The sequence below is a fragment of the Enoplosus armatus genome, chromosome 8 (assembly GCF_043641665.1).
Source record: "Enoplosus armatus isolate fEnoArm2 chromosome 8, fEnoArm2.hap1, whole genome shotgun sequence".
Lineage (NCBI taxonomy): Eukaryota > Metazoa > Chordata > Actinopteri > Centrarchiformes > Enoplosidae > Enoplosus > Enoplosus armatus.
In genome coordinates this window covers 13,002,384-13,025,830 of record NC_092187.1, presented here as the reverse complement: position 1 = coordinate 13,025,830, position 23,447 = coordinate 13,002,384, and the positions used below count along the sequence as shown (strand labels likewise).

The window sequence follows — 23,447 nt, the reverse complement described above, 5'->3', positions numbered from 1 at the left end:
TATAGTCTGAGGAAACAGGCTATTATATTTCACTTTTATTACAGATCTTGTACAGTATTAACATGCCTTATGATGCAGTGTTACTATCATCCTCTCTCTTATTTTTTTTTCAAATTATGCGATTTGTGTGAACACTCAAAAAGACAACTGTCTGATCTAGTTAGCAAAATAAGAAAAACAACACTAAAATCAACACTTGCCTTTTGGTCCAAAATAAATAAATACTCAAAAACACAAGAAAAAAACAGACATTACATTTTTGTACAACAATAATGCATCTAGAGTTATTTTGTGCAACATGGTACACAGAGATACGGTTAACACAAGAAACACATATAATGTCACGCCAATTAGGGATGAATAAATTAGGATGACAAGCAATGTGAGTTCTTTTGACAGATATGGTGCAGCTGCTCACACAAAACCACTGAAAAAATAAACATTCAAAACCATGTAAGCTCTCTTGATTTTGCCAATCACATGCTCTGCTGCATCACTCTCCGCGGGGCAGGCCGATATCAGCGGGTTTTTTTCTAAGCCACAGAGCTGGTACAGTGTGCCTGTTCTGTCACCTGTATCAGTTCAGCTATCACACCTCGCTGACGCCAGACAAATGGTTTTAACCCTTATTGAACCAGGCAAGTCGACTAAGAATAAATCTTTATTTACAGCAGCGGTCTGCAGTAGTTCACAGCTCTCACAAGCCCACGAGCCAGTACTGGGATATCTCCATGCAGATTGGGAAGCGGTAATATACAGTGACACCTGGGGGGGTGGGGGCTGCTTTTTTTCACCAGCTGCCTTAGCAGTAAATGCACATTGCAATAAAGGGAGAGAAACCATGAGATGCACAAACAAACTTACAAATAAATAAATAAATGTTGACAAAAATATAAATTAAAAGACTACCAGTCTTCAAGTTTTGTGTTTAATAAAATAAATGAAATCTAAATTAAAAATAAAATATATTTAAATAAAATCTAAAATAACTTAAATAATAAAATACCAATGGAGCTCTGAAGCACAGCATTTGGTGGTGGTAAAACATTGGTATGGACAGAAAATGACAACTTCACATTTATCTGAGCCTGTATACTGTTTTTAAACAACATGATAGTATTCTGAGATGGTAGTAGTACTCCCACTATACTATTATGACATTCTTTATAATTTACATTAAGTTTAAAGTATCTGAGGGAAGGCTGCTCTGCCATCATGAGTCTACATCGTCACTTTTTCTGAACAAATGAAAAGGTGATGGAGGTCAAAAGGTCATAGAGACTGCAAAGTAGGGGAAATACATATGCCTTTACAGTAACATTATACTATTACGTCCCAGTATTTATGTATTCATGTATGTGAATGTGAGTAATTTAGGTCAACTTCGACACCATTGGTTTAGAAATATTCAAAAATGCTCACCGCAGATCCAAACAAGTTAAATTAAGGAAAATAAAGAGGTGAAATGAAAGTATTTTGGGGGGAGAAAGCCATTGAGAGTCACCCCCTGGGAGCTTTTCAGCACTGCCTCTCCATGTAAACACAATGGATCCACTATAACCACTACCTGGAGCTGGCACCCAGGCTCTTCCCCACTCTACTGACCGGACCCTTCACTTTTTGTTCTTCAGCTGATTGGCCAGCCAGTCCAGACCCTCGTAGAGACCGTCTCCACTGGTGGCGCAGGTGGCCTGAATGTACCAGTTGCGGTGGCGTAGGGAGTGCAGGCCCAGCTTGTCTGTGATCTCTGCAGCATTCATGGCATTGGGCAGGTCCTGAACAAAAAAAATCACATCAGGTGTGAGGCCTCAGTCGGTAAGGAAATGGGTGCAGAAGTGCAGAAAAGTAGGGAATACAAAGGAAGAGACACAAGGAAGCCAATACCTGTTTATTGGCAAAGACGAGAAGAACGGCATCCCGCAGCTCGTCCTCAGCCAGCATCCTCATCAGTTCCTCCCGAGCTTCGTTCACCCGCTCACGGTCATTGCTGTCCACCACAAAGATCAAACCTGCAGGGAGAGATAAGAGCTTGTGTCTTTTTAAGGGTTAAATAAAACAAAAGCATCAGCTCCACTATGACAGAATCCATTTCATCCCACTTTCTAACAATATGCTGTTGTCATAATGTTAAAAAATCCTATTGCAAAACCAAGTTTAATCATTGTCAAGGCTTTCAACATGACTAAGACGATAATTATTTAAAACAGTTGGAGGCTGTATGAAAATGACCTCATCTACAGCATTAGTCAGATATGCCCTCAGGTGCTGCAGGATCTGCCACAGGACTGAGTGGCCTTGTTGACTCCAACATGGCCGACTAGTGTATCATCTAAGGGGCTGCTGGTCTGGCTCACCCTGGGTGTTCTGGAAGTAGTGCCTCCACAGGGGACGGATCTTGTCCTGGCCACCCACATCCCACACAGTGAAGCTGATGTTCTTGTACTCCACTGTCTCTACGTTGAAACCTGAATGACAAGCAAATCAAAATGAGTGACACAAGCAGGACGCACCCAGTGACAGCTGTTTTCCCCTGACGCCATCAGTAATGAATTCTATCCTCACACACCGATTGTGGGGATGGTGGTTACAATCTCCCCCAGCTTCAGCTTGTAGAGGATGGTGGTTTTCCCAGCAGCGTCCAGCCCCACCATGAGAATCCTCATCTCCTTCTTGCCTATCAGGCTCTTCAACAGGTTGCCAAATATGTTTCCCATGATGACTGGCGGCTCTCACCTCAACTGCAACAGAACTGTTGCACAGGAGAACTGAGAAGACCACTTTCCATCCATAGCAACCAGAACAAACCACATATAGAAAGTCAAAACCACATTTAAAAAAACACAGTAGCTCTTCAAACGCAGCTCTTAACATTACCACCTCGTTAGGGCCTGAAGCCACCTCAGAGGAAAACCAGTAAAAGCATGCTTCACACCTCTGCAGGCGGCTGATCCGACTTAAAGGCTGCTGCATTACACTTTGACGGCACGCTGGGGAAACTGTCCTCTATACTGGATCTCTGTTTGGTGGATCAGCTTTCATGTGGTGCAGAGTAACCACCTTTTATGCTGGCAATTGAATAAATGCCAGTGTAACAACCCATCCATATTAAATGACACATAACCTAACGTTTTGAGAACGTATGGTGCACACAGCCTACAACATTAAGGTGAGAGGCTTCTGAATTTCACTTTCTTGTAGTCTTTCTTGGTATGGCCCCTTTAACAGGACACCTCTGCTGTCAACTTGTGCTAACGTATTCTACCTGAGGTGCATTTGTGTTAACAGGGATATGGATAAAAACAAGATGTGGATAAAAATCCACAGCCTACTGTGCGGCAGTTGGAGCATCTCCGTTTTTTCTCTAGGAAGCTTTTATTTTGTAAGATTGACCATCTCACGCGCTTGCGACTGATGCTGTCATTCATTTATATCAAATGCTCAGGCTATAGCTGCTAGCATAGCCTGTTACAGCTGCAGTGGCCGCACATCCCATGTACATCTGTCATAATGCGAGGGGAAGACGGCTGATGCTGCAGTCCAAGCAGGCGATGAATTTGAATGAGCCGAATTACGTATTTATAGCGCGAAACGACAATTATTCGAGTGTAGTTAGCTAGCAACGATTTTAGCTAATGTCTTCAGTATTGGGGAAAAAACAAATCTCCGGGTCAATTTGCGTGCTGTAATCCCCCCGTACAGTCACGACAAGCGCACGAGTCGGCCTGATGTCGTCGATTAACGGCCGCTCATTTACCGTTAAGCGTTACAAGCCGTTAAAACAGCGACAAATACGCTGCGGTCACCTTTATTACGTGCTTACATCTTTGGGCATTTTCACCATTTGCATCTCATTCACACTTACCCGTCAACGGCAGGCAGGCTACCAGCTGGAGTCAGGCAAAGGGACTGGATGATAGTCTCGCGATGGGAAACGCTTGTGACACTGTGTACTCTCGCGATACTTGGATTGTCAAGAACACCCCTCACGTTTGTCACATCGATGTCCTGCTAAAAGCCGAGAGCACTGCTAGAGGGCAACTCTAATTTAATTGTCTCTTTATAAAACATGAAAAATAATTGCATGTTACATCAGCATCAACCTGCCTAGAGACTTAACCTGCTTTTGTGAGATCAAATGCGGCTTTCAAGACATGATTCACGCACCATATCGTTACTGGCAAATAGGCATGTGTTTAAACGTTATTTGCGCGCTGTTACAGTAGGATACCAACAGCCAAACCAATATGAAATGTAGCAGAGAGTCTGCAGGCAAACATGCTTGAATAATTAAAACAGGAATCATCGTAATGAATAAGTAAATGGTTTACTGTAATAGGATGCCAAGTGATACTTCCTGGCAGCCCTCTGTGTGTGTGTGTGTGTGTCACATAATGAGGTGACAGGAGGCAACAAAACATGAGCTGAATCAATATTATAGTAGGTTACAAACCTTGGGTACTGATTTTGCTTAAGTATTATGTATTTCAAAAGGTGATATATACATTTATGTGGTTTTACAGGTGACAATACATTAGGAAGTAACTTTACCTCCCTTCGAGGTGTGGGTTTGGCCACAGGTCAATCCAACATTTGCCTCCCTCTTCCTCTCTGCTGTGTGTCAGTCAGTGGTCCGGTGATAGATGTGTTTATCAATTCAGCGGTGGAGGCAGAGGACTAAAGAGGGGAGCAGATGTTTGCAGCTGCAGACCAGATTATGGGGTGGAGTGGATGGTGGGGGAGAGTGCCGAGTTTGTGTGCGCAAGAGGGTTACAGGGGGGTTACAGCGGGCTCGGGTGGTGGCAGGAGAGGTGGGGTGCGGAGTTATGACTTAAAGGAGCCTTTCCTCTGAAGTGTCTGCCAGCGTGCACCCCAGCAAACACAATCACAAGTCTCGTTGGTTCTGCTAGCTGAACTAATGAGGGCCTGCGAGTTGAGGGCAGGGGCTTTGATGTTCTGGGTAGCTTGCTCCTTGTGTTTTCTCTCCCGCTCTCCTTCCCTGCCTGTCCCACATCAAAAATGAAAGGGGAGTTGAGAAGCAGATGTTTTGAGGCATGTATTTATACAGAGTACACTTTATTCACCCCCTTGCATACCCCATTTGTCCTTTGCTTCTGCATCTCCGCTGTACGTACAGCAAGGATCTATCTCCCTATCTTTATATCCAACTAAACACACTAAATCGCCTTACTTTATACATATAATCATCCTGTCAATCAAAGTGGGTAACTTTTATCTCTCCTAACTTCCTCTCTCTGCCTCCCTCTCTTTAATTTCAGCCCAGTCTGGTTGTCATTACTTGGGGGGCAGTCAGTGTGTTGCTGTGCATGTGTCTATGTCTGCAGCAATGAGGGGGAGAGTGGGGAAGAGAGAAAAAGAGTGCACAACAATCCCAGGCTGTCCACCAACCTCTGTCTCACACATGGGAGAAACAGTGACAGGAAATTCCCTTTTCGCAGCAGATCCAGGGTGAAATGATAAAGGAATGAAGAAATGCAAACCAGAAATCCATTCCCTTATCATTCCACAGCAGTCGCTGTCTCCCTTTTATTCCCTCACTAAATACCAAACAGACAGAACAGTCGATTCAGCCACTGGCACTGCCATTCCTCTGGAGTCAAGGGATTTACCAAAGTCCATACAAACAAGACTTAATTGGCATTAAATCCTATATGGCAGAAGAGGTTTTGCCAGCAGACTGAGCATGGAGACAGTTTGGATCATCTAAGATATCTAGGATTGCTGCTATCGTAAATTCAGTCAGGTGTTGACATTAGCGTTTTGCTTAATCTGCAGTGTAACTAGGATGAGAGTGCAAATCACTTGGGTCACCAGTTCTGTCTGACAGTTCATAAGCGTGCGGCAAGCATGCATGTTTTTGTGCATCACTGCCAGTATTTCTACATGCAAGTGTCTCTGTACATAAGCGCACGCATGTGTTTATGTGCCTGTGTTTATGCTTGTGTAGTCTGTCTCCCAGGTAACAGGGACACAGCGTTCCACGTGGTTCAGCGAGTCCCTTCTTTGGCTATGAACTCTGGACAGATGATCCCCTCGGATGCTCACACAGCAAAGACTGGTATAATCACCCCCTCTCTCTGCTCTCTTGATGCTTCTCTCCAGTAATAAAAGTCATACTTGAAGGAAACAATATCCTGCAGCCATAAAAAGTCCTTCTCTCAGCATGAAGCGGCCATAAAAAAAGGCTCTCACCTCCCAAATCTGCAGTGTGTAGAACTTGCCCCCATTTACACAGCATCAGACACACACACACACACTCACACATACACACACCCTTAAGCATCAGTTCAAGACTAAAGCAGGTCCATCCCTCACTTTGACATGTTCTACATGTGGGAAGAATCTAAGGAGTGCTCAGACTGATGAAATGGACAAAAGCAAGCACAGAATAACAAGAGCTCAGTCATGATTTCATGGGAAAGTGACACACATCACATCACAGTTATATCAAGAGGAGGCATATTGATATGACTTCACGAAAAACATGACCACTCGCGACCACTCTCATGAAGTAATTACCAGTGTTACAGTGGGGTAAATAAATCAGAGTGATTAGTTGTTCAGTGTAAGGAATTGAAGGATTGAATTTGTCTCCAAAACTTCTATCAACTTTCCCATCTTGAGTTTTACAAGTACACAAGCTTTGATAAGCTTATGTGCTTTCTGTCCTGTTGCCTCTAAGAGAAAGCTTTCTATCAGATATATCAGTCCATCAAAAACACAGTCCTTTTTCTTGTCATCTTCTATTAGTAAAACCCTTGTCCGGAAAGATTTTGAGACTCACTCCCAAATAGGTATTGTTGCTCTGTCTAAGTCACAGGTGCAAAATATACAAATGGAGTAAATATCTTGTAAGTCATTAGAAGAGTAAAATGTAAGAGCCACTCGGCCAGCATCATTAACTAGACCCAAAAAGACAGGCCCCAACACAATAATAATATTAATAATAATACATTTACAAATATACATGTACACATTAAAATACACAGCTACTGTACAATGAGATGAGTCAGCATGTAGACATTGAAATAGAAACGCCTCTCTGCAGTTGCTCGTCTTTGTTTTGTGGGATAAGAAAAGGTGGGGTACAGGCCGTTTTCATGGCTGAGAGGGCAGCGTCTAAACAGACCATGGCAAGACAAACGACATGAGTCACCTCTTCAATCTCTGACTTGGCAATTTGAGAATAACAGCGGCTACAAAGAGAAAATAGATCCCAGATGATGGACCAAAAAAAAAAGGAAAGGGGGGATAAACGGATTCTCTGGAAGAGTTACACAAGGAGCAAAACAAACACTCGAACAACAGGAGTGGGCGAGGGGGCAGGCTCGCCATTTTGAGTCCTGGGTGGGTAAAGGCAGCTGGGACTGAAGAGAACTGGAATCTACTTGCACACGTTGACCCACTCTGTGAGACGACACTCCTCACACAGCACGTAGCAACACCAGTGGAACCTGCAATTGCAGCGCTCGCTGCGTGTCTGTTTCAGGATGTTGTGTCCACGGCCGCAGCACAGCGAGCTGCAGCCTTCTGTGCTGTAGCTGGTTTTGTTGCAGATGCGTCCTTGCGTGCCCGGAGAGTCTACGGACGCATCACGCTCACAGAAATCAGGAGACTTCTCAAAGTACACAAGCTCTCTGGACATGCTTCTACGGCGACCTCCGTTGAGTCCCCCGGTGGGCCTGCTGGCGCCGTTTCCTGTTCGAGGGTTGAAAACCCCGTTGTTCTTGTTCTGGGAGTTAACAAAGATGGCTGACAGGAACTTCTCCTTGAGCAGAGAACCCACAAGCCGGAACTCTGGAGACACATGCCAGCAGGTCTTAAACTGACAGCTCCCTGATGTGCCATGACATTTGCACTTCCTCTTCATGTTGTCAGTCACTATCTGTGTAGAGAAGTTAAATAATGTAAGCAAATCAGAACTGCAGTGATGACCCTGGTGATGACATATGCCAGTGAGGAGCTGCACTGCTCTCTGAGGAACATTAAGAACCAAGTGGGTAAGCATATTACTCACCTGTCGTCCCATCCGGTTGTTATGTATCCTCATGCGAGCGTGGATGTCTCTCGGAGACCCGCGGGAATCAAGCCAGTCCCTGGAAAAACGGTCCCCAAAACGGACATCATGACTGCAGCCCCCCCACTCCCAGGTCTCCTGCATGGAGCTCAGCTCATCTGGTAAAGGCTTGAGAAGGGCGGAGGGGTGGGTGGAACGCAGGTTAGCGGGCAGGTCGCCATGGTGACCATTTAGCTCCGAGGGTAATGACCGTGCCATGCCTAGGCCTACCCCACCCTTCTGCAGGGTCTGCAGCTGCAGCTGTGTGAGTTTCAGCCGGATCTTGTCATCGTCCTGGCGACGCTTGGCCTCGCAGCCACAGCCCCGCAACTTGCCCATGCTGCAGGCCGAGGCCACAGAGTGAGCCACACCCGCTGCCAACAAGGCCAGGGAGAAGGCACTCTCGCGAAAACCTGGGAGCAGGAGACACACACTCAAAGAGTTGAAAATAAGAAACAGTGTAGCTCTAAAACAGTCTGTGTGCAGAACAATCTTTACTCTCATACCTACACCTCCACCCCCCTCCCCATAAACCCAGGTCACATTTTGACAATCATAAGCTTGCCTCAGGCTCTCACCCCTGTTGAGGATGGTGTTGTGGTGGGGAAGCTTGCCAAGGCCCTCCAATGACGAGCAGTTCCAGCGCTGGTCCCGGAGCTGATGCTGGCATTCGTGGATGGCCACCTGGATGCCCTGCAGAGCCGAGGCTGTCACATCGGGGCTCCGCACACACATCCGCATCTGACGTTTACTGAGGCCCGCCAGCCTCAGGCACACTGAGTTAGGGGTTAGCACTGGATCTCCTGCCACCTTCAGGCTGAGGATATCATTACACAGCACCCTGCAGAGAGGGGGAGAGAGAAAGAGTTAGTTGGGGGGGGGGTCATCAGAGCTGTTCAGGAGTTCATTAGTCAAATCCAGATTACTATGTGGCAAGGGAAAGATGTTTTGAATAGTTAGGAAAATTAGAAAAATACAAAACCAGGAAAGATTTAAGATATACAACAAAGTGTAGCTAATCTCTAAGGGATTTGCTGAATACACTTAGCAATAAAACGTGTTAATCATTTGCACAAGTATTTACTACAGCGCTTCTACTGATGTTGCTTAAAGCAGGGGAAAATATAATTCTAAACAGATCATTCAGCTGAGAAGTCCCAAAAGCAGAGCTTAAATTACCAAATACATCTTATGGAGAGACAACAACAATGGGATTTATGTTGAATTCTTTATGGCATTGTTCAGATTTGTCAAAGGCTCCAAAATTAGTAAACATTGATCCCATTGTTTCAATGTTACAATAAATCAGTCTGTGAAATCAGAGGCAGATGTTTCACCTTTTAACTAAATTTGTTAAATATTCGTTTAAACCAGTTACACAGTCGCACACAGTAACTTCCCTCAACGCTTGCCGAATTCCATGAAGCCAAAACCCGCATGTAACACCAACTCTCCTGGCGCTCTCAAGTGCACTCACGTTAATGCAGGTGACATAAGTGCTGCTGCCAAAATCAGGAATTGGTCCCAACGGAGTTTGTTTGATAGCTCCATTTTGTTAAGCGTCTTTCGCGACGTGACATTAAAACACTGGTGATAACGTCCTGTACTGAATGAGAATATCAAAAAGAGGAAGAGTGGAGTATTATCGATGCACCGCCAAACGACCGAAGAGTGAAGACGGAGAACAGAGGAGCTCGGGGGCGAGAGTAAACGGGAGAGGGGGGGGGGGGGTGTTGGGGGTTGGGGGGGAAGAGGGGAGGAGATGCCTCTACAGGCGCCTGTTTGCAAAATATGAGACTTGGATCACCAGTTGATCATTTTATTATTTGAGAATGTGACCATTCGTCCAAGCGTAAAATTACGTCCCCAAACGTTTACGCACAAGCACCACTTTCAAGCCGTGCGCACAATGGTCTCAAGTTTTGGTAAGCAATCTGAAACACTGGATCCTATAAACATATTTGATAGGACATAGAAATATGAATGTATTTAGCTTTTTCATGGTGGGTCGGTAGATTGTGTAGCATAGGCTTCCATTTTTTTTTTTTTGGAGAGAAGAAACAAAGACATACTCAAGAAAATGAAATATAGAAAGTCAAAGAAGATTTTGTTCATAAAGGGGTGAGTTAAATGATGGGTGGGGGGAGGGGAGAGCTGCTGGTTCCACTGTACGACAGGGAGGCAGCAGCAGGCAGGCGGCTCCGCTAACAGACCCTCCAACAATACTGTTTTTAGTCATGTGGTCCCCCCCTTCCTCCCACCTCCATCTCAGCGGCTGTTCTTCATTGTTGCGTTTGAAACAACTTCACTTTGTCACCCCAAAGTCTTTATTTCAGAGTATAACATTATATGCATAAATTACGGGAGTGACTGGCCTGATTTTGGTGATTATTTCTCACATTATGGCATCACATGCTCAGACAAAAATGTAATGGCAAATAACACTTTTGGATTCATTAACATTGATATGTGATGCAGGAAGTAGGGCCTTAATGGCTTTTAAACACGTATGCGTATCGAAGACTATCAAACATCATATCAATGATCTATTCAAATTAGCTTTCCATGCTCAGTAACGAGTCGGCCTATGAAACCAGATGCCCAGGCCTTCTGTCAGGACTTGGTTCGAGCGATGTGGCAGCTCGGCATCGAATCAATCAGCATATTGATCCAAATTAAGCAGAAACAAACGCTGCTACTGGATCAACAGGTCAATCACTCATAGAGTGAGAATTATCCCACCAATTAAAAATGTTTTCTCGACCCCGCTGTAAACAATAATAGACACTGCCGTTGGAGCCGAGAAGGTGCATGCGGGCTACTTTCATAAAATTAAGTTAAAACCCCCCTCGAACACGGCTCGCATAGTGACACCAATTCATCTAATCTCCTTCCATTCCCTAAGCTGCGGCAATGAAAAGTGCATTAGCATTCTGCCTTGGCGTGTATATCTAAGTGGCTTAAAAAGTGATTTGAAGTTGATTTGTATATAAAAGGCCCCCTTTATCCGGATTGAAGCTCTAATCTGCTCGGTGTCGCATGACTGCTCCAGGAAACCCGTTTGAGCACCTTCATATAAGGCTGGAGTATAAACGTAGGATGGCTGTCATTAAAGCCTTTTTTACAAAAGCCCACTTCCTTTTACTGTCATCTGAAGGAGAGAGCGATGGAGAGGAAGGGAGAGAGATTATTGAAGCTACAACCGCCACAGTGACTAATGTGGAACATGCAAATTAGCAGATAAATGTCACATAATGAAACATTCACCCATGAACCAATATGGAGAAGTTTGGGGACATTGAAGCCTGCTCCCAGTCTGGGGTTAGATGGAGATGCCGCAAAGTGGCTCAAGCTGTGATTACACTGGGCTACATGTGCGTCGATGGAGGTCTGCAGGCCAGATGTTTGGAATGGTTTTTATTCTTACTCGTCCCCCTCTTTTCCTGGTTCATCATACATCAAACTTCTGATTGGAAACCGTAATTCATCTCTCCCACGTTCGAGAAAAAAAATATTTAAGCAGCGCAGCAGGCAGCGTGAGGTATACGACGACCGAGAGCGCCTTACTGCCTTCATTCTACATCCAAGTTTCCTTGTGCGTCTTGAGCGAAAAAGATTGGTGTTTATATACAATAGTTTTGTATATTGGGCCTGATCTAAATTAGTATCTAAATATATTAGGAGATCCTGATAAAGGGCATGTTATTAACAAGTAAATAGGTGTGATAATAATGTAAGATAAGGGTGTACTTGTAAAAGGTAAAGTAGTGTGAAAAGGAAACGGAATGGTACAGAAATGTCCTTAGTCACTGCACATTTTGAGAGCGCATTTGGAGAGAGGAGGAGGAGATGCGGTTAGGGAGTAGGCTAATCCAACCACCGGGTAAAAAGGGCAGTTTTAGATGGCTCATATTCCGCTGTAACTGTATTGCACCGTGACACCAGCTTTGAGCAGCGGCGGAGCACCAAACCGGGCGCACCCACAGCATCTGCACCAACACACACACACACACACACACACACACACACACTGCTGCTTCAGGGGCACTTCTCCTTCCTGCAGGACTGGATGTGGAAGCGAGCGAGCGCGCGGCCGCTGGGAAAATACTCTCACACATTTACAGGGAATCGATTCTGTGCTGACCGTGAGATTCCACAAGTAATATGCGCAACACTGTGGATTGCCCTATTTTTTTTTCTCTTCCTTTCTCCTTTCTGCCCAGTTGTGTTTCCTTATTCATTGTGCGCCCTATGAAGAGCATTAACTATCCCTCCCTCCAATCCTATTGAAAAGGCTCCGAAAAAAAGACAGAGGGAGATGAGAGCAGCAAATCCCTTTTTTATTCCCCTCGTAGCGCTCAATAAGAGAAGAATGTGTTGCCTATCAGTCACCGAGGGGATCAAGTCTTCGGGACTGTCCCACGCGTTCAATGCGCCGTGCAGAGCATCACTGAGAGAGACAGAGTGAAGAGGACTGCAGCAGCAGCAGCATCCTGCCCGGACACTTCACATCATTTAGCAACCTGTCTCCACTCAAGATCCATTTAAGTCAATTAGGGCTGCCTGCTTCTCTCACCTTTCAAGTCCTCTCACCGGACTGTGGCGCGGTGAGTATCTACACCTTGCAGCATGCTCATTTTGATCATAATTCAGCAGGTCATAATGATAAAATCAGTTATGACATGTAATCTCCTGTAAGCCACCGCGATGTAGGAAAACGTGCGACGCCAGACTTGTGTCTATTTTTTTTCTTGTTTTTGGGCAGTTTATTTGAAGTCTATTTTTAATTTCTTATAAAAATGTGCATACTTGTGCTGAAGTGTTGAGATGAATAACTGTCAAAGATATTTGGAACTAGGCTATAACTTTGTCTGGGAAAAATGCATGAGCAAAAAAAAATACATAAATAAATTTTAAAAAGTTGAAATATGACATTTTCCTCCTCATGTTTGACCTCCAGACACGATGAGGAGTCTGGCGCTGCTGTTGGGGGTGAAAGCCGCTTGCATCCTGCTGGTGTCCTCGCTCTCAGGCACAGGGGCCGTCAACAACAGCGGCCGGTGGTGGTGAGTTCACCAGATATGTCATGATGCACTGAAAACGTCTATTTACAGCCGCTTTGAGCCGGGAAGACCCTGCTGCACGAACAGTGTTTCATTGGGCGACCACATTCAATGCTGCATGCTCGAAATAATGTGTTAGTTTTGGCCACAATCACAACTTCTGTTCAGCCTTTGAAAAAAAAAAAAAAGAGCAACCGCATGATATTAAAGCTTGTGGGATTGTAGCTGTCTCCACATGAGCTCAACTATTCACTATTTAACTTTTTTTTCATTTTATTTCTCGTCCTCTCAGTGAAATTAGCTGCAGCAGACTATCTACTTAACAATAAACGAATTACATTTGTAATAATTACAGTTTTACCTTTTATTTGCGGTGGATTTAATGCACTCTCTCGCTCTCTCTGCTTCCCTGTCATTTGGACAGTGTGGTTTGAACACGAGACAAAATTTTTCAGTCCAATGTGGGATAAATTAAATATGGATTTATTTCATAGCTGGAAAGGACGAGGTCTTATCCAGGGTCGTGTTGATCTAATACTGTACATTCCTCTGTCTCTACAGCGACCTAAAACTAAAAACAGCCAATTTCACAATATTTTGTTACAGAAAACAAAACTAAAATGGGATTTGTATAGTTTTGCGTCAGTGGGCATATTGTCTCGCTTGTTTAAAAACATATAAACTGTGGGTTGGCTTTGTTGTATGTAATGATTTAACGAAAGATTTAGTCGTTTTTTGCGGTGCCATTGGATGGACAGCAGCCTCTTTACGCACAACTTCAGGCGTTTTCAAATATTTAAATTGTCAACTGAAATCCAAGAAAACATCTAGAACAACAACAACAAAAAAATTATACAAACGGCGGAGTTTTGGAATGAAGAAAGCATCCAAAAGACGAGATTATTATTAATGTTCCCAGGCCTCACCACACACCGGTCTGGGTCAGCCCCTCTAACAGGCCCAGACTCGCCCGCTGTTCGGGATGATAACGCTCAACAGGAGACACGGCCATTACACTACACGTGAAGCAAAAAAAATGTTAGCAGCTAAAGTGGAAAATTATACAGCCTGTGTACTGAAACACTCAAAGTAGAAATGTTCTGAAAGCTGACCACCAGTGTGAGTGCATTTAAGCCCCTTTCAGTGATCCTCAATGTGTGTGAAAGTGAAGAAGCACAGGTGCCACATTTAGACACAAATATAAAACAGGTTACAAACCTTAATATATAATATCAGAATCTTTTCTGATATCATGTGGCAGAGGGACAACATAAATAGAGTTATCAATGTTATAAGAATTAATCAGCATTTTATCATTTCATTATCATCCTTATCATTTATAAACCTACTGTTTAGTGACTTGGGACATTTTGACAGGATGGACATATTTGTAGGTGACATTGGACTTTTATGGGCTCTCTAACCATGACGCCACTCTAATGTCTAAAAGTGTAGCTCACGTCTCTTCAGCTTTTGGTTCATCACATACAGAGAAAATGAACAGAAAAGATAGAAGAGAGTGATGTTCAATAGGACAACACAGATGCAAACCTGTGAAGGGGGTTTTCTGTGAGTCAACTCAGCTTTTGCATCTCACTGTATGATAATGTCTTTATCCTGATGAGAGTATGACAGATGCTGAATATTTAGCAGAAGAATATGGTTACATATTCCAATAATGAAAATGACACATCATTGAATGTGGTTCAGATCCAAGTGATTTTTAAAGAGGTAAAAATACAGTTTCATGTTGTTTGCCAAGCCAGAAACCTGCATTTTGACTCAGACACTGTCTCTCCATGGTCTTGGAACAGCATGTGTCACTGTTGTACATAATGAAAACCGCAATTTTAAAAGGCACAAACACTCATGAGATGCCAAGACACATCAGTTTAGGAGTTTAGAGGGTCACAGAAGAAGCTACATGCATAAACTGCCAGCTCCTTGACTCTGATTTCCCTTGTCCTCATGTTGTGCCAGGGGTATTGTCAATGTGGCCTCCTCGTCCAACCTCCTCACCAATTCCAAGAACGTGCAGTTGGTCCTGGACCCAAGCCTGGCTCTACTAAGTCGTCGCCAGCGCCGGCTGATTCGGCAGAATCCTGGCATCTTGCATGCCATCGCTGCTGGGCTGCACACTGCCATAAAGGAGTGCAAGTGGCAGTTCCGCAACCGCCGCTGGAACTGCCCGACCACCCACAGCCCAGCAGTTTTTGGCAAAATCGTCAATCGTGGTGAGCCTCTCTTGTCTTTCTAGCCAGGCAATGTTTGGGCATTTTTGGGCAGGATGTAATGGAATTTCTTGTACACATTTAAAAGGCTTTGCCTTCAAATATTTTCCAATTTGGGCTAAAAATTGGCAAAGCCAAGTCTAAAAGGCTGGATCAGTTTCTGATGGGAGGTTTTGATGTTGTTTCTTCAGGTTGCCGAGAGACAGCATTTGTATTCGCCATTACCAGCGCAGGGGTGACCCATGCTGTGGCTCGCTCCTGCTCAGAAGGGGCCATTGAGTCGTGCACATGCGATTACCGCCGCAGAGGTCCTGGAGGGCCAGACTGGCACTGGGGGGGCTGCAGTGACAATGTGGACTTTGGCCGGATGTTCAGCCGTGAGTTTGTGGACTCCAGCGAGAGGGGCAGAGATCTGCGCTACCTCACAAACCTACACAATAATGAGGCTGGCAGAATGGTAAGGATTTGATACTCCAACGTGTCATAATGTGTTTTTATCAGAATTCCCATGTGCTTCAAATGTATTTGTGATTTCCACTTTGTAAGATTTCATCAGTAGCCTCTGGTCTTCCTCTCTGCAGACTGTATCCTCAGAGATGCGTCAGGAGTGTAAGTGCCATGGCATGTCAGGCTCCTGCACCGTGCGTACCTGTTGGATGCGCCTGCCCAGTTTCCGCACAGTGGGAGACTTCCTTAAGGACCGCTTTGATGGTGCATCCAGAGTTGTTTATGCCAACAAGGGAAGCAACCGTGCCTCTCACCGAGCCGACCCCCGACATCTGGAGCCTGAAAACCCGGCTCACAAACCCCCCTCTGCCATGGACCTGGTCTATTTTGAGAAATCACCAAACTTCTGTTCATACAATGGCAAAACTGGCACTTTGGGAACTTCTGGGAGAACATGCAACAGCTCTTCTCCAGGCCTGGACGGATGTGAGCTGCTCTGCTGTGGACGTGGGTTTAAGACCCGGACAGAGAGTGTGACTGAACGCTGCCACTGCACCTTCCACTGGTGCTGTCATGTCAGCTGCTTGAACTGCACCAGTACACGGACGTTACACCAGTGTCTATGATCACAGGTGGACAGTGGAAAGGGAAATATTTAGGCATATATGAAAGGCAAAGAGGAACTTCTTAGCAAAACAGGTAGTTGGCTGAGAAAACCACCAGCATGCAGGTGGTTTGAGATGTTAGGTAGAAGCTAGAAAAGCTTCACGGCGGGTAAATTGATACAGGGAACTCTCTGGCACAAAAATTCAATCAGTGTTTTTGAAAGAAGGAGGTGGAGAAAAGCACAAATATATGAACAGGGTATAAAGGGAGTATATGTGCTTGCTACTTGCCTTGGATGCTTTTTAGTATTAAGAGGGTGTTTCCATACTACAACTATCCATGTAGAATGGAAATCATCCACATCCCTAAAGTGTTTACACTGTAGATGAACAGAATTAGAAGTAAAAGGGACAAAATTATGTGGAGGAGAAACGATTGCTGTAACCAGGTACTACAAGAACCTTCCTCTTCCCCATTGAGGGCAGAAACTGGACACAATGTTTCACAGATGTTTCTGTGGCCAGAGAGCCACAAACATGTGCTCTCAAACTGGTGAAGACCTCTTACAAGGGGGAAGTTATTTAAAAAAAAAAAAATCAGTGTTTTGTTTTCTTTTGCTGAAGTTTGGCTTCTCTCATATGAAACTGTGTGAAGTTTATCTCCGGGGATGGGCTGTCTGTTACCAACTTGTGTAGTTAGGCCCTGGATGCAGCCCAACCACTTATAATTTCCTCACCGCATTGCCCCTTTATTTAGATTTCTCCGGAGTTGAATACACCTCAACCCTGATTTGCCACTCTGACTTACCACAGGATGGTCCTGATGTTAGATGGCTGGGACCAGTGCTCGCCAAGGAAAACAGAAACTGACTGAACAAATCTTACTGAGGCAATGTAATTTGAATGTATTATCAATACACTGAATATTATGGCATGACTAGATGTAGTTTGGCAAGTCTAAGGGGTCAATATTAGAAAGAATTATGAAATGTGACCTGCAGAATCTCATCATGCTCTCAAAATGAAAACTAATGCCATGAGGCGTACATTGAAGTAACTAAAAGACACTAAATTGCTTTCAATACATGAGTGTAGCATTAATCTGGTCCAGGTTTAAAGTAGTGTAATGGTGTATTACGTCAGGCTAGTAAAAAGCAGCTAAGTCTCAGATAAACATTTTACTTTGAAGAATACAGCCTCTGCAGAAGAAATCATACTGTATATCAGCTAAGAGAACCAAAATGCTGTAAATATTAAAATATATGAATATATTTATAATGATGTCATTTGTAAGTTTGCTGAATGATTTATGCACCTGTCAGTGGCTGGAGAATTTACTATCATTAGTGTCAAGTCAGGAGATGTTTTGATCTTATGCCTTTTTCTATTTTGGTGTAACGTAGCTAACACAAAACCGACTCTTACTAGAAACAGAACATTATCTCGTTTTTGCTTGTTTCCTGTAAAAAATACATGTGTTCATGCACTGAATATTTACCTTTTTTTTTATTAGTGTAAATACAAAATATTTATTTCTGAGGATTTTTATACTGTTATAGAGCGATGTAAGAGGACATTTTTTAGATTTTGATCAAAAGATTTAGGTTCCAGTTGGTTTTGTATTGTATGATAGAACAATAAAGTCTATATTTTCAATTAAGTTGCCCTGAATGTGTCAAAAAATGCTATTATGCCTGTTGTGGTTTTTGTGTTTGAGATAGTTTTGACAACCAACCAAGTGAACATATAAGCCTGTCCCCTGGGTGTCCTTTGCTTAATCCTATTACCGCCACCAAAGCAGCCTCTTTCTCCAGCTCACAAAACATCCCTGCATCTGTTCTCCCAACCACTGAGACGGCCCCTGCTTATACAGCCACATACCTTATTTTATACAGTATAGGATTTTACTGCGTTGAATGTTGTGCTTCATTTGCTTAATGTCGGAAAGAAATAAAGAAATAGTATGAAAAATAATGAAAACCTAGAGCCCCTGGCAACCTGACTAACCACAGGAGTTTGGAAAGATTTCCACTTTCTCCTTAGTCCACCACAGCACAGGAGCAGTGAGGGTCATCCAGATAGAGCACAGTGGAGGAAAAGCAAGGCCACCATCACACACCCCAAAATCCAAAAGGTCCCAATAACAGAGCAACAAAGTTGTAGCTGTAAGGGCAGACAGGGCGACATAGGACCACGGACAGGGATGAGAAATGTGCTGAATTACAGTCTGTTGTTACAGGGTAAAAGTGGGGGATCACAAATGCCTGCTTTGCCTGGTACATGAACGGAGAGTAATAAATTAAGTAATAAATCAATAAATTGAGCAGAGATTGGTCAGCATCTCAAAGAAAGAAGAAAGTTTAAATCTGTAGACCTTAGAGGATACAAAGACCATACCCAATTTACCCGAAATACTGCAAATTATGGGGTCACATGAGGGTGGATGGCCTACCAAAACAGAAAGATGACAAGTTCACAGAGTGACACATCTGATTGCTCCAAAACATTAATATTCTGTCTCGTACTACCGCATAAGAGGGTGTATACACATGATTTGGCTTTAAGTAAGATGTGTGTGAGAAAAAGTCAGGTAAAAGCAAAAGCTCACAAATATGAAAATGATACAAACCCAGCTCGAGAGAGAATTTATAGGCGATCATGGATACACAGAAAGAAACAGGAGAAAGGAGAAAGGAGAAAGTGGCAGACAGATTTAAGAAAGAGGAGGGAAGGCAGAGTTCAAATCCCAGGCGTGAGAGTGAGATGGGAGAGTTGGTAGAGAGAGTGAGTGGAGGGGGTGCTGCCTGTGGGAGTGCTGAGGAGTCAGTGATAATTAGCTCAATTAGTGACAAAGGCAGTGTAATAAATACCGACTTAGTGTCTGGGTCCCTGCTGGCCTCTCCCTGCGCAGCCTGCGATGTGGCCCTGGCCTGACGGACAATTCATTAAACTGACAAAATACCCCACCGTCCAGGCGTGACGCAGCGAGTTAGCCCCCTACAGGCCCAGCTCATTGTTCTAATTGTCTGGGCTGGAGTCACTTTGTGGCCGCCTCCTCCTTCACCCACCCCGCCTTCACGCTCTGCCTTCAGAAAACCCATGGAGTTAATGCCCTACCTTACTCTGTAAGTAGGTGATCGGCAGGTTGGGAGAAAAAAAAGCAGTAAGAGTTCCTTGGGGTGGGGCGGCTGGTGGGGGAGGCAGTGGGATTAGCGAATGGAGGTTGCCTGGGAGTGCTGGGAGCAGCACCGATCGGAATGTAGGAGAGATGAGTCCAGAAGCTCGGATGCAGGACAAAGCGAGAGTTAATAAGGAAAGATTGAAGGGGCTGGCGACAATGGGCCGCCACCCGAGTCGAGATGAAATTGCTTCCGAGGATTATTGGGAGAGGGTGTGAGCGTTGTAAGCTTTTTGTGTGAGTGTGTGTTTGGTTGGGCATTTGTGTGTGCAGGGGCAGGGGGAGTGCTGGATTGATGGCTGCCCCTCTGGTTGGGGAGCAGGGGACCAGGGGAGGCTAACCGGCTGTTCCCACAGTCTGTTCTGCTGCAGCCACCTTTGACACACGGGGCTGCCAGGCGGCGAGCAGGCAGCCATGGTGAGAAGGGCACAAACAAAAACAACAGCTCCACTACACAAAAGTCACCGTCTCTGGAAGGCTGGTGGAGAAGCGCAGGCTGGAGGTGAGGGCGTGAGGAGGGAAAAAAAAAGGGAAAGAGAGTAGGAAAGTGTGACGGGGAGGATAAAAAACTGAAATAGCGAGTTGAGTCATATTTTTGGTTTGGATCCTGTCAGCTACTGTATGGCCAATATCTTAAGATAATAACACAATGACATCCAGTTGAGGCTTGCTCATGATCAGAATATGTACTGTATCACATTGTTAGCACCAAATTATGCATCAATATTTACTTACGCTGTCATATCAAAAAATACTTTGGTCCTGAGACTTACTAGTTGTTAAGTGGTCAATTTCCTCTCAGGATTTTTCCCCTCATTTTATCAGCAAAAAGCTTAAGTGAACCAATATCTGGTGCTGTCTTTATAGGACCCCTCACTTCAGGAGCAACATTACAGGGGAACAGGGTCAAAGTTAACGGAAGCATTTTGCCAATTAAGTAACTTGACAATAAGACATACAGACCTCTTTGACCCAAGAGTGATAGGGTCACTTTATATAAATGGTGTTTAAGCTTGAGAAAGGAAACAGTTTTCACTCGCCCAAATTCAGGTCAATCACCACAGAACATGCAGAGAAGATGATACAGCACAATGAAGGCACAGCAGCTTCATATTAAAATTCCTGATAAATTGTGGGAAAATGTTTGCCCGTGGAGTTGGCTTTAATTTGAAGGGCGTATGATAATGAATTTAGAATTGGGTTTGGGTCACCGCACTGAATGATAGGCTGCTCACAGTGGTTGTGATGGACAATGTGGCATGGCTTGGATCTGGCGCACAATACTTGATTTGATTTCCGAGCTGCCCGGACACTTCATTGTAATCCTAGCATTCAACTGAGAGCCAAGTTACAATTAATTAGGCCATTGTTATGACGGGAACACCCTTACACTGCTCATGTAATAATCAGAAGCATTTGTTTTGGTGCCGTTAAGTGACCACAGGGCTATTATGTAATGTGATATGCATTTACAGCCTCAACAAACACATATTACATAAAGAATTATAATCAACTAGACCTCATCTAAAGTTACAGAAAACTACTCAGTGGATTAATAAAAGTCAATACAGTGGCTCAAATTTACTCACATTTAATTCAGATTTCTGGGAAACAATGAAAAGCATGTGCGTGTGCAAATGTGTACATACAAGTGTGAATACTCAAACCAGTGTGTGTGTGTGTGTGTGTGTGTGTGTGTGTGTGTGTGTGTGTGTGTGTGTGTGTGTGTAGATGGCAGCTGGGAGGCAGACACGGTCCAGGAGAATCGTCCCCTAGCAACTGACCTTTTCGGCAGATGGCAGTTCCAGAGTAACAGCCACCCAGCATCACAATGGCCGTGGCCTCCTAACATCTCCATCACTTCATCATCTACCGGCCTGCCACAACCTGTCACACAGGAGAGAGGGAAGGTTACGTTCATCCCAGTGAATGCATGCATGCACGCACTCCTCTCACTTTATTATTATTTTTTTTTAATCACATACCACACACACACACACACAGACACACACACAGACACACACACAGACACAGACACAGACACAGACACACACACACACACACACACACACACACACACACACACACACACACACACACACACACACACACACACAGTTTGGGTCTGCGCTCGACTGTTCCCATGTTCCTGGGGTATGCAGCAAGGCCGGTCGAAGGGATGAGAGGAGGATAGATTTAGGAGAGACATAGCGGACACTCGTTGCTGTCCGCAAACCTCAGGACACTCTCAAACCGCTGTTTTCCGTTGTTGGGTTTTCTGCACATAGTGAATCAGGGTGGGAATGTGGACAGACCACTCGACCATGGTGAGCAATCAGTATGATGTCTGTGGTCAGGCTCTGTGCCCCTGTGGAGCGAGATGGAGAACGAGCCCTGCAGTTAAGGTGGGAGGGATATAGCTTTGCGGTGTCTGTGTGTGCATGCGTGCATGCGTTAGTGACACTCTTCACATGTGTAGAAAGATGTCGTGTCATAGCCATGAGTGAATCTGCATGGGGTGATAATATATTTTGAGTCATCAACACCCCCCCACCCCCCTATCCTCTGCACATACACAGCATGATCTCTTGATTGTTTTGGCTTGATGGCCCTTTTCTCTGTTGGCCCGTTTGTTGGCCATTCTCAACCTCAAGACTGCCGAGATAACGCCTCATCACTCTGAAACATCACCTCTAACTAAATACTTAAAAGTGGTCTTCACTCCATTGCAAACACTGAATGGTCAGCTCAAGTACTATTTAAAATTGGACATCCACAGGCAGTAGTTTGGCAAGAACAATCACCCAACAAGAAAACACCCCAATCACACATCTGTGAATGGTTAACCTGGCAAGACCAGACAAGAGAGACAACAAACAGATAAAGTGACATGTCAAAATCGGTTCCACTGGGATTAAGTGTTTTAGGTGGAAAACTGTGCGTCAGAGTGCGACTTTAAACCACTGTATATTCTGGGGGAGATCATATGCTAACAAACACTGTTAGTCCTCCTGTAAACAGAGCTGTAATGACAGGGAAAGACTTCGGGCAAGGACAACCAACAGTAGAATATGTTTACGGACATCTGACAATGTATGGGTACACCACGGCAATGTTTCAGCTCTGAGATCCACATGAAATATGAGCACAAACTGTGGTGGAATCTATGCGACACAACATAAGCCTGTGCATCATTTCACCTGTCGGCAGGGATGAAGCCTGCGTTTATTCACTGATAAATTGCAGCAATATGTGTCTGGCTATATTGAATGGTAACACTTCTCTTCATCCAAATGTACCTGAAACTGTCCAACTTAAGATTTGGAAATATGATGTTTTTGTATAGTACTATGTACTGTTTTACTTGCCTAGATGTGAGATCAGTTGTGCTACACAGTGAAACATGACAAACCACGGCAAGGCAGAATTTCGGTATCTGCATTGCACTTAACCAATAAAGATGATTCTGATCATTTTATTATTAGTTGGCCCTTCTTGACAGCATCTGGACCACAACATGCCATCTTTGAGTCAATAAACCGCACTGAGAAATGTCTGAAGGCATGGGGCCATTATCTCTAATGTAGTAATACTGCTGGAAACAAAAGGAGAAATGCTCAGTTTTTGGTTTTAATTACAACCAGTGTTTTACAGCGACAGTGGGCGAGGGCTCAGCACTGACACAGCAGTAGAGGAATGTTTATTTGCTGCAGTTTAGGAGCTGAGTGGCTTGCAGGAACTATGACACATTCCTGTGTCACTGGCTCTCCCGCTCGCAGACACACTATCGCATTCACACACTGGCGCCCCATGTGTTGGTTCACAGCTGCACAGACAGCTACACAACTA

The 23,447-nt window shown here is 44.3% G+C and overlaps 3 protein-coding genes across 5 annotated transcripts; 1 reads left to right on the top strand and 2 right to left on the bottom strand.

Annotated features, from left to right (window-relative positions):
* Window positions 1-1,613: 1,613 nt before the first annotated feature.
* arf3a (ADP-ribosylation factor 3a) lies at window positions 1,614-3,919 on the bottom strand. 2 transcript variants are annotated; one of them, XM_070911228.1, is made up of 5 exons: window positions 3,863-3,919; window positions 2,567-2,749; window positions 2,355-2,465; window positions 1,885-2,009; window positions 1,614-1,775 (listed from the first exon to the last, which is right to left on the bottom strand). In XM_070911228.1, exons 2-5 carry the CDS (start codon window positions 2,712-2,714, stop codon window positions 1,614-1,616), a joined length of 546 nt encoding a protein of 181 aa, XP_070767329.1. In that variant the 5' UTR covers window positions 2,715-2,749; window positions 3,863-3,919. The 2 variants fall into 2 exon arrangements, with proteins under 2 accessions (XP_070767329.1, XP_070767328.1); XM_070911227.1 differs by lacking the exons at window positions 2,355-2,465; window positions 3,863-3,919 and having other exon boundaries at window positions 2,567-2,714.
* A 3,483-nt stretch (window positions 3,920-7,402) lies between these two features.
* Window positions 7,403-21,456, bottom strand: wnt10b (wingless-type MMTV integration site family, member 10b). Of its 2 annotated transcripts, none has more exons than XM_070910083.1 (4): window positions 21,383-21,456; window positions 8,653-8,915; window positions 8,036-8,487; window positions 7,403-7,903 (listed from the first exon to the last, which is right to left on the bottom strand). In XM_070910083.1, the coding sequence occupies exons 1-4, from the start codon at window positions 21,454-21,456 to the stop codon at window positions 7,403-7,405; spliced, it is 1,290 nt and encodes a 429-aa protein (XP_070766184.1). The 2 variants fall into 2 exon arrangements, with proteins under 2 accessions (XP_070766184.1, XP_070766183.1); XM_070910082.1 differs by lacking the exon at window positions 21,383-21,456 and adding an exon at window positions 9,552-9,625.
* On the top strand, window positions 13,040-16,441 carry wnt1 (wingless-type MMTV integration site family, member 1). The gene is made up of 4 exons (XM_070911203.1): window positions 13,040-13,140; window positions 15,118-15,371; window positions 15,560-15,825; window positions 15,950-16,441. Exons 1-4 carry the CDS (start codon window positions 13,040-13,042, stop codon window positions 16,439-16,441), a joined length of 1,113 nt encoding a protein of 370 aa, XP_070767304.1.
* Window positions 21,457-23,447: the final 1,991 nt, after the last annotated feature.

Excerpts from the sequence above, each read along its gene's own strand:
- arf3a (XM_070911228.1), bottom strand. The coding sequence starts at position 2,714 with ATGGGAAACATATTTGGCAACCTGTTGAAGAGCCTGATAGGCAAGAAG. Across the intron at positions 2,010-2,354 it reads CTACTTCCAGAACACCCAGG|GTTTGATCTTTGTGGTGGAC; the intron begins GTGAGCCAGACC and ends CTCTCCCTGCAG. Across the intron at positions 1,776-1,884 it reads TCGTCTTTGCCAATAAACAG|GACCTGCCCAATGCCATGAA; the intron begins GTATTGGCTTCC and ends TTTTTTGTTCAG.
- wnt1 (XM_070911203.1), top strand. The coding sequence starts at position 13,040 with ATGAGGAGTCTGGCGCTGCTGTTGGGGGTGAAAGCCGCTTGCATCCTG. Across the intron at positions 13,141-15,117 it reads AACAACAGCGGCCGGTGGTG|GGGTATTGTCAATGTGGCCT; the intron begins GTGAGTTCACCA and ends ATGTTGTGCCAG. Across the intron at positions 15,372-15,559 it reads TGGCAAAATCGTCAATCGTG|GTTGCCGAGAGACAGCATTT; the intron begins GTGAGCCTCTCT and ends TTGTTTCTTCAG.
- wnt10b (XM_070910083.1), bottom strand. The coding sequence starts at position 21,456 with ATGGAGATGTTAGGAGGCCACGGCCATTGTGATGCTGGGTGGCTGTTA. Across the intron at positions 8,488-8,652 it reads CAACACCATCCTCAACAGGG|GTTTTCGCGAGAGTGCCTTC; the intron begins GTGAGAGCCTGA and ends TCCTGCTCCCAG. Across the intron at positions 7,904-8,035 it reads ACAACCGGATGGGACGACAG|ATAGTGACTGACAACATGAA; the intron begins GTGAGTAATATG and ends TTCTCTACACAG.